This window comes from Sinocyclocheilus rhinocerous, unplaced genomic scaffold, assembly GCF_001515625.1.
Source record: "Sinocyclocheilus rhinocerous isolate Xijiao unplaced genomic scaffold, SAMN03320098_v1.1 scaffold2831, whole genome shotgun sequence".
Classification (NCBI taxonomy): domain Eukaryota; kingdom Metazoa; phylum Chordata; class Actinopteri; order Cypriniformes; family Cyprinidae; genus Sinocyclocheilus; species Sinocyclocheilus rhinocerous.
The window spans coordinates 454,962-465,704 of NW_015659001.1; the positions used below are offsets into that span (position 1 = coordinate 454,962).

At 36.9% G+C, this 10,743-nt stretch overlaps 1 protein-coding gene across 1 annotated transcript in view; it reads left to right on the forward strand.

Moving 5' to 3' along the window:
• Positions 1-10,743, forward strand: part of LOC107723127 (pre-mRNA-processing factor 6-like) — a 26,025-nt gene that overhangs the window by 3,354 nt on the left and 11,928 nt on the right. The window contains 10 exon segments of the mRNA XM_016531648.1: positions 854-1,030; positions 1,195-1,335; positions 1,422-1,516; positions 1,598-1,754; positions 5,695-5,871; positions 7,766-7,900; positions 8,020-8,238; positions 8,477-8,599; positions 9,593-9,714; positions 9,980-10,118. Coding sequence (XP_016387134.1) covers positions 854-1,030; positions 1,195-1,335; positions 1,422-1,516; positions 1,598-1,754; positions 5,695-5,871; positions 7,766-7,900; positions 8,020-8,238; positions 8,477-8,599; positions 9,593-9,714; positions 9,980-10,118 — 1,485 coding nt within the window.

Genomic DNA, 10,743 nt, shown 5'->3' on the forward strand with positions numbered 1-10,743 from the left:
CAGTGCTGCTTTGTGTACAGCGTTACCGGGGAAACCGCTATTTTTACCGCTCCAAAAGCGCACCTAGTGGCAAAGAATGAATTAGCATTTTCATTCAGACCAACAAGTGGGCGGCAATAGGCTAATGTTTCATGTTGAGGTCAACATGGGATTCCTTTTAAAAACGACTCGTTTCAATGATTCAGAGTCGACTCTTTCTTTTGAGAGACAATAACTTTATACACGGTGCACTTTCAGATTTAAAACGTTGCAGGATGTTTTCATTCACTTAGAGCTGCTGTGTTACACACTACAATGACTGCATGAAAGGTAATTTTCAAAAATCCATAATTGGGGCACTTTAATATTACTAAATAATAATGGTAAAAATCAACAGTTGGTGTTCAGAATTTTTTTTTTTTACTCATGTACACTTTTGTTCAAAATTTTGGGCTCAGTAAAATTTCTATTTGAAGGAAAATAATATTCGTATTGAATGTGTATTTGCTATATTGTGTTCATTAAAGACATTCAATAGATCAGTAGTGAGAGTAAAGACGTATAAAAACAAAACTTTTCATTTGTCAAGGAATCCTGAAAAAAATCAGCATACTAGAATGATTTCTGAAGGGTCATGTGACACTGAAGACTGGAGTAATGATGCTGAAAATTCAGCTTTGATCACAGGAAGAAATTACATTTTAAAATATATTCAAATAGAAAACAGTTATTTTAAATTGACATTTCTCAATTTTATTGTTTTAACTGTATTTTTGATCAAATACTTGGAGTCTCTTGAGCATAAGTGACTTCTTTCAAACCCCAAAGTTTTGAACGGTATTATAGATCCCTGTTGTATTATTTCTGCCTACAGAGGAAGCTGGCTGAGGTCACAGAAGATGAATGGTTGAGTATTCCTGAGGTTGGTGATGCCAGGAACAAGCGTCAGAGGAATCCCCGCCATGAGAAGCTCACACCCGTGCCGGACAGCTTCTTTGCCAAGCACCTCCAAACTGGAGAAAAAAACACTTCTGTTGACCCACTGCAGGGGGTGAGTAACGGCCCATCACCTTTCACAGGTGCATCATTAACTATAAAGAAAATATTAATATAATCAGAGCACAATGCATTGCATTAGAGGATCCATTGCACTTGAAGATTTCATTGCAAAATATGAAACGATGCAATTTCTAATTGAGCCGTTTCCCTTTTCAGCAATTTGGCGGGCTAGCGACATCCTTCCCAGGAGGCTTGAACACACCCTACCCAGGAGGCATGACGCCTGAAGCTGGAGAGCTGGACATGAGGAAGATCGGACAGGCCAGAAACACTCTGATGGACATGAGGCTCAGTCAGGTGATGCACCACAGCATTTTAACTGCAAACTGAATTATGTTGAAGAAAGCCAGAAGTTTTCACAGTGTCTTTGTTGGTGTCTCCAGGTGTCTGACTCTGTGAGTGGACAGACAGTTGTTGATCCTAAAGGCTATCTCACCGATCTCAACTCCATGATCCCCACTCATGGAGGAGACATCAGGTACCGAGTGTTTTAGCCTCATGAGCTTTATATCTGGGCTGTCTGTGTTGCATTTTCTAATGTGATTCTGTGTGTGCGCAGTGATATTAAGAAGGCCCGTCTCCTCTTGAAGTCAGTGAGAGAAACAAACCCTCATCACCCGCCCGCGTGGATCGCTTCTGCCCGTCTGGAGGAGGTGACCGGGAAGCTGCAGGTGGCCAGAAACCTGATCATGAAAGGCACTGAGATGTGTCCCAAGGTGAGGCATAAATGGAGGAGGAAATGTACAACTAAATTAAGTCCCTGATATACTTAAGGTAAAGTTGTTGTTTTTTTCATTCTTCGTTTAGAGGTAAAAGGAAGTTTGAATTATCTTAGCAGCGGTTCACTGTTTGTGAACATCCCTACACCACACACTCCGTTGAGAGCGGATATGTAAATGTGTTGTGCGCATTCCTCTCAATAACAAAAATAACAGCCATTAAGAAAGCATCTGATCGTAGTAGCTATGTTTCCATCCACCTATTTTTATGCACAGTTTGGAATATCGCATGAAAAACCACTGGATGGAAACACCAAGATGCGCATAAATTCTAACAATGCGAATAAACAAGTAATGCATGACGTCTGAAATGTCGTTTTGGTTGTTCTGAAATGCCTGAGCAAAGTATTTTTTTGTCATCAACGTATTTCTGTGTAATTGTCCCAAACAGTAGCATTCACCTCCGAAAGCAATGACCGCATTCATTTTGTTTCATCTGCTCACTCTGAGGCGCAAGTTATTCATCAAATTATTATATTAAGTGGCTTCTCCTACTTTTCTTGTTGATACTTAGTGCCAGTTTATCAGGATTTTGTTCTCTTTGATTCGTTGGATGGAAATGGTGCTTTATTTGCAAATGTTTTATGCGATATTACATTTATGCGCGTAAGTTAAATTCGGATCTTTCGATAGAAACATAGCTAGTGATGTGGACATGTTTGCACCAGCGCTGCAATTCAGCACATTTATAGCAAGCAGCTTTACAGTATTAAACTTGGGGAGGGGGGGAAACAGTGTCGGTGTCACTTTCAGTTAAATTTACAACTTCAGTTTCTACTATAAAGCAGCTTGTCAGTGTGTGCTTGCTTTTTCTCGCGTCTGACCTTGATGAACTGAGCAGAAGAAATGTACCAGAGAAGATTTGCATGTCAAAGAAGGCGGAGCCCCAGAGACACACCTACCTATTACATCATCGTCGCAGACCAATGGGAGTTCGAAGGTGTTTACTAGCCAGTGCAAAGTTTTCTAGAAAGTTCATTTTGGCCTGAAATGCATTCCAAACAAACTTAGTTTTTGCATGATTATGTTTGAAACGACATCACACCAGTAATCTCTTTTATTTCGCTCAAAGTAGGTGCAAGAAACCTTGATGAACATTATAAATGGGACTCTGACAGTAAAATGGTTTAACTTAGGATGTGACCCCCTTAAAGTCTTTTTTTTTTCTGTGGGACATATTCAATTTAAAGATGTTTTGAGAAGGGTTGGTTAGCAAATTGTTTAACAGTTGACTTCTATTTTGACAAAAAAGCAGACATTCCTCATCTCTATTTCATAGAGGATAGAAGGCCATATAGGTTTGGAATGACATAAGGCTGTGAAAATGATGACAGAATTTTAGGTTTTGGTTGAATTGTCCCTGTAAAGTAAAAAGGAAGCGCTTTACTGTATGTCCAGTAGGGGGCAGCGAGTGTTTGAGCCATTGAAATTTTACAGCTTTAGAAATGTTGCCAGTGTTGACAGGTTGCCATAGTGATACATTTACAATCTGCAAAATCCCACTTCCCAAAATGCTATAAATATGGTTCAAGAACAACATGCCATGTAAGCTGTGCCAGTCGATTTGTCTACTAGTGCTGACTTTGGATTTGGAGAGAAAGAACTGGGAATGAAAACATAGCGAGCGGAAACAATGTCAGGCCCTTTTGCTCTCAGTGTGTGTGCACAGCTTCATTAAGTGTTGGGAAATTTCTGCAGGCTCATTAATCAAAGTTGAGCTTCACAGTTCAGCAGCAGAGCAGTGACATGGCTGTGTCTCAAAGCCTAAGAGAGCTGACCACTGACCACAGGATGTTTGGACATGATCAGTACATTCAATCATCACGCCTGTGTGTGTGAAGAACAAAAATGTTGCCTTGGCAGCTGTTTCTATAAATCATTGAGCATTCATTTTTAGTAATTCACCTGCTTATCTTCAGTTACTCATGTTAACTGTGGAGCAGGTCTCCAGACTGTGACTAAAATACATGAAAAAACAAAAATGTTTCAATAATTGTAACATTTCGTAATTTAAAATCTAGTCAGCACTCGACAGTCAGTCAGGACTCATTTGCAAGCTGTAATGTCCAATTCATGAAAAAATTTACCAGTTATTTTTGAGTCAGTCAAAAGATTCACCAAACTGCCTCAACTGGCTGGTGATTAGTGTTTTGTATGCATTAGGATATATTTGTCACAGTTTCTTCAAGTTAACCAAACTTTTATTTTGTTGTATTGCTGTGAAGACCTTTAAGTTTCTTATTGTGTGATATGACGATATATTTCTTAAAAGAAATGGTAAATGCTCATGAAGTGATTCTCAGAGCAGTTCTAGAGATTGTTTATGTGTTCATGTCCTCATATATTGAGGGGCAGAGGCTGAAAACGCCGCTCTTCAGTATGTGTGTAGTAAATGAAACATTCATTCACACAGAGTCAAGCAGAAACATGCATAACTTCATGAATGGCCGTCTTTAAGCAATTCTGAAACTAAATAGATTTTTTGGCTTCCTCTTCCTCATCCTCATTTTTGTTTTTCTTGAGGGACTCATTTGCAAGCTGTAATGTCCAATTCATGAAAAAATTTACCAGTTATTTTTGAGTCAGTCAAAAGATTCACCAAACTGCCTCAACTGGCTGGTGATTAGTGTTTTGTATGCATTAGGTTTGTGAGACTTTAATTGATATTAAAATAAATGAATGAATTATTCATTTAAATTGGTAGCTATTGTTATTAACTTTTAGTTAAGTAGTATTTTATAATAAATATTATTTGCAATTGTTTAACTTATGAGAAAACCATATTTAACATATAACAACATATAAGGTCCAAAACATAAGATTTTCCAAACAGGCAGAAATATTCATACATAAGGCCCTATGAAATCCATTTTATTTTTTTCCAGGTTTAGTTTTTTTTTCTGTTTTAATTTTTCTAGGTTCCTTTCTCATTTTTATTAATCAAAAAGCTTGTCTAATTAATTGAAATCATGAAACTTACACAATTTAACAGCAATTTATTAAAAGTTTGACAAAAATGAAATTAAGGCCCTATGAAATGTTTTGTTTTTCTCAAATTCAGTTTTATTTATTTATTTATTTTTATCAAATACTGTGTTTTCCATTATTTTTCTGGATTCCATTTTAATGGTTTCATTGAATTGTAATAATCAAAATCATCTCTAATTAATTGATTTTATATGATAAATAATTTATTATTATTTTATTTGTTTATTTATTTTCAGAAATACTGTGTTTTGTATTTACATTTTTCTGCTAAATACATTTTCTGCTAAATTCTGGTAAATATATTTTTCTGGTAAATATTCCTTAAGAAGTAATGTTTTAATAATTATTATTATTAGTAGTAATACTATCATTACATTAAGTGATATATTTGTCACAGTTTCTTCAAGTTAACCAAACTTTTATTTTGTTGCATTGCTGTGAAGACCTTTAAGTTTCTTATTGTGTGATATGACGATACTTTTCTTAAAAGAAATGGTAAATGCTCATGAAGTGATTCTCAGAGCAGTTCTAGAGATTGTTTATGTGTTCATGTCCTCATATATTGAGGGGCAGAGGCTGAAAACGCCGCTCTTCAGTATGTGTGTAGTAAATGAAACATTCATTCACACAGAGTCAAGCAGAAACATGCATAACTTCATGAATGGCCGTCTTTAAGCAATTCTGAAACTAAATAGATTTTTTGGCTTCCTCTTCCTCATCCTCATTTTTGTTTTTCTTGAGCCCTGCTGAAGATGTTATCTGTTCTGAGTAACTGTGTCTTATAGTCTTATGTTAATATAGAGTGTTTATTTGTGTGTCTTATCTTCATAGTCAGTGTGTGTGTGTGTGTGTGTGTGTGTGTAATCTGTGCTGTGTGTTGTCTGTTCAGAGTGAGGATGTTTGGCTAGAAGCCGCCCGGCTGCAGCCTGGAGACACGGCGAAGGCGGTAGTTGCCCAGGCGGTGCGTCACCTCCCTCAGTCTGTGCGCATCTATATCAGCGCCGCGGAGCTAGAGACGGACATCAGGGCCAAGAAACGAGTGCTCAGGAAAGGTCAGTGACTCTCTGTCTGTCTCTCTTCCTCCAGTCCTCTTTAGGTTTCTCTTTCCACTGTCACCTGCTTTTTTCTGCCTGCATACCTGTGTGACAGAGACAGATGAATTGTTAGTTATGTATGAAACCTCTATCAGTCTCGGCTTGTTAAAACGTCCCGAATCTCCCCCTTGTGATGAAGCATCTCTTTAAACAGGCTGACGGTTCTACTTCATCAATGTCTCTACCTTGATTAGCTTGTTAACTCTATAAAGTAATGTGCTGTAAGTGAAGTAATTAGTTTGTCATTAAAAATCTAATTTTAGTACCAGTTAGATTATAATTAATGACGTGATTTGTATGAAGTGTTTGCACAGCAGTGGTTTTTGCATTTTCTGGAGAACGTTTGAATGCTTGCCCATTGAAATTGGCCATTCACGTGATTCGTGCAAATCTGAGGAGTGAATGTGAATGTATATCTGAAGGGAACGCAATTTTGATGACTGATGATTTTCTTTTTTATCTTACTGCCATATGATGCCTAATATTAGTGTTTATAAGCGCAGCTCTGCTTTGTGTGCATTATTTGTATTGTTTGTATTTATTACTATTTCTGCTTGTCCATAAGCGCCGCCTACTGTCAAAGAGTGAATTTGCTTTATTATTAAGCCCGTCTGCAGTTTTTGTTTAGACCAATTATGTATAACATGCATAATCATTTATTAGGCTGAAATTTGTGGTTTATCATTTTATACAACTTTTTCATTTATTATTTGAACTCTAAAGTTGTTTGAATCATAGTCTTTACAGGTTAGGATGTTACCATAGACGTTGGCGTTGTTTCAAAGCAGTGTTGCTTTTCTATTGTAAACATGCTCAAGATAGACATCTTTGACAGTTGTGCACACAAGCCTTGTGTTTTTTGCAGCATCTTGTGCCTCAGCACTGCATGTTGAGAACTTGTAGAATGTGTAAAATGTCAAATACACTACCAAAAGGTTTTGAACAATAAGATTTTTCATGTTTTCTGCTCACCAAGCGTGCATTCATTTGATCCAAAGTACAGCAAATTTTGTAATATTTTTACTATTTAAAATAACTTTTCTATTTATATTTTAAAATGTAATCTATTCCTGTGATTTCAAAGCTGAATTTTTAGCATCATTACTCAAGTCACATGTTCCATCAGAAATTATTGTAATATTCTGATTTTCTGCTCAAACACACCTTCTTCTTATTCTTATTCTTATTCTTATTCTTATTATTCTTATTATTATTATGTTGTAAACAGCAGAGTAGATTTTTTTCAGGTTTCTTTGATGAATAGAAAGTTCATAAGAACAGTATTTATCTGAAATAGAAATCTTTTGTAACATTATAAATGTCGTTATCATCACTTTTGGTGAATTCAAAGCATCCTTGCTAAATAAAAGTATTAATTTCTATAATTACTATTTTCTAAAATAGTATATATATACTACACTGTGTAGTATGTGTATATATATATATATATATATATATAATATATATATATATAATATAAATATAATTTGTGTGTGTATGTGTTACGATATAACTAACGAGGTCATATTCAGAAGACAATGAAACCGAAACCAAATAGCGTTGAAACAGGAAGTGAAGTAAACAGAAGAGAATGACAAAATAACGATCCACATAACAGAACATAAACCTGACAATAAGATCGTTAGGAGGGAAAAATGAAATCGCATCATATGACCCCTTTAAGTGCAAATCTACGGAGCCTCTACAAATCAGCATGGTACACTATGTTATCATTACTAACTTGTTTAATATTCAGTCCACATGGATGAAGTGTAAAACGAGAAGGGTATAACCTTACGGAAAAAAGAACGCAAAAATCGCGGTTGCTGCGGTTCTTGCATTCCTCTGCGGTTTGCTCGTCAATAGCGCGATATTGCGATTATGGCGTTATCGCGACAGCCCTACTTATATGGGCTCCTTGTATCATTTGAGCTGGAGGAGCCAGAGGACGCTAGGATCATGTTGAGTAGAGCAGTCGAGTGCTGTCCTACCAGTGTTGAGGTACACAAACAAACACACACACACATACACACAAACGGTCTTAATCAGCCAGAACCCATAAACCTCTTTATGGCCCATAAATCAGACTGCTCTAACAGTGTTGTCCTTGTCTTCCGTAGCTCTGGCTGGCTCTGGCCCGATTAGAAACCTATGAGAATGCCCGTCGTGTTCTGAACAAGGCCCGTGAAAACATTCCTACTGACCGCCATATCTGGATCACAGCTGCCAAGCTGGAGGAGGCCAACGGCAACACACAGATGGTGGAGAAGATCATCGACAGAGCCATCACCTCCCTGAGGGCCAACGGCGTGGAGATCAACCGCGAACAATGGGTTCAGGTCTGTATTTCATGTTTAAGAGCTCAGATAGCTCAGTGACATACTTTACCAAATACCCGTTTTTAAATGGTTTAAAAACATTTTTAATTAGTGTTATTAGCAGAGGACTTTTGGTTAAAAAAATGCATATATGCAATTTGGACAGGATTAGGTTTCTCAGTTAAGTTGCATTGACAAATATATGAGAGAGCCAATATTGTATCAGGAAGTGTTCATTCAAAGCTGATGTCTGTCTCAGGATGCAGAGGAGTGTGATAAGGCTGGCAGCGTGGCCACATGTCAGGCTGTGATCAGAGCTGTGATTGGGATTGGCATTGAAGAGGAGGACTGCAAACACACATGGATGGAGGACGCAGACAGTGTAAACATCCTCTCACCTTTACGCGCCCACATTCTGTTTTCATTCAGCACCACATGTTTGTTTATTACAAACATTTCTGATCATTTATCTATGATAATAACAATTTATATCAGAAGATTTAAAGGGATAGTTCACCCAAAAATGAAAATGCATTAATGCCTTTCTTCTGTTAAACACAAAAAAGATCTTTTGAAGAATGGTGACCAGACAGTTGCCGGTAGCCATTTTTTCCCCCATACTATGGAAGTCAATGGCTACCAGCAACTGCTTGTTTCTCAACATTCTTCAAAATATAATCTTTTGTTTTCAGCAGACGAAAGAAACTCACACAGGTTTGGAACAACATGAGGGTGAGTAAATGAGGACAATTTTCATTTTTGGGTGAACTGTCCCTTTAATGTCTTTTATCTTTTACCATTAGTTTGGCCGTTTTACAAGTAAAACTACATTAATTTTTCCATAGGGATTTTTAGCAATAACTTATAAGCCTTTAAGGACAAATATACATATTGTGAGCTATGTGGGTGTAAATCATTGTTTTTCATTGAAGCTGTTCGTTTACATTATTTCAAATTATTTCTTAAAAAATCACATAACATGAATTTGTGGTAAAAATTACATTACCCATGATTCTGTACAGAATAATTCCACTAATCAGAAAGTCGAGATGAGCAAATCTCCCAAAAAAACTCTGCAGTGAACCCCCTCTTCTATATATGCGTATTTGCAATAAACTTAAAATATATTGTTTCTATAAATATAATCAACAACTTTAAATCAATAGTTTTTTTATTTCTCCTTAATTTTTTATTTGATTATGGCTCTTGAAATGGTTCATGCGACTGTAGTTTTTGACCTCATTAAAGCCGTTAAGTACATAGTCTTGTACCTTTGTCTTTTTGTCTGATTTTCAAATACTTTCAAAAAGTGGACAAGCACTAATGCACACTGTTACTGTGATATCTGATGCTGATTGGTTGTGTTTTGTTGTAGTGTGTGGCTCATGGAGCTCTGGAGTGTGCGCGGGCCATCTACGCTCATGCGCTCCAGGTCTTCCCCAGCAAGAAGAGCGTCTGGCTGAGGGCCTCTTACTTTGAGAAGAACCACGGTACACGGTGAGAAATACTCACTGGCTCTCTAGACACAGCTGAACAGAATTTAAGTCAACATTTATTGGCTGGAGGCAGAAAGGCAAGGAGACCTATTTGAGCTTGCACATTTAAATTTGTTCTAGATCATTACACTTGCCGTTATTGAAGCCTTTCTGAAACCAGTTTCCTTTAGAGGCGCCTTCATATATTTAGACACTGTTATATAATCTAATCCTTTGATTATATTCCACAGCTATTGACATTATTGTAATATCTCTCTCTCTCTCAGAGAGTCGTTGGAGGCTCTGTTACAGAGGGCCGTGGCTCATTGTCCTAAGGCTGAGGTGTTATGGCTAATGGGTGCTAAATCGAAATGGTTAGCGGGCGACGTTCCTGCAGCCAGAAGTATCCTGGCTTTGGCTTTCCAGGTGAGTGTCGCTCCCCGTCAGCTCTTCAAGCCCCGTGACTGCATTATTAGTGGCAAGCATCATTATTGATAACACCATAGCATTGTAATGGTGAAGCAGCAGCACAAGATATACTTCTTTGTACTGGATATTTACAAAAGTAATTTACAAAAGGCCTGTGAAGCATAGTGGTGAATAGTGGTAGGCTTCATACTTAATTCACTCTCTTTTATTTAAATGCACTATTAATAGACCGTTAATCGATATATTACGGTTCAAAAGTTTAGGGTTGGTAAAATGTTTTAAATGTTTTAAAAGAAGTCTCTTATGCTCATCAAGGCTGCGTTTATTTAATCAAAAATATTGTAAATGCAGTCAAATTGTAAAATATTAATATTAATTTAAAATTACTCTTTTCTATTTTATAGGGATGCACGATATTATCGGACCAATATCGGAATCGGCCGATAATGGCTTTAAATGTAAATATCGGCATCGGCCCGATATGAAAAATTATGCCGATATGTCTTGCCGATTAGAGGAATACATTTTTTTAATCTGTAGGGGGCGCTGTTGGCCTACTTCTAATAAAATTAATGCAAAATACACAAATAATATTTAGACTGTTTCTGATTAAATAAATCAG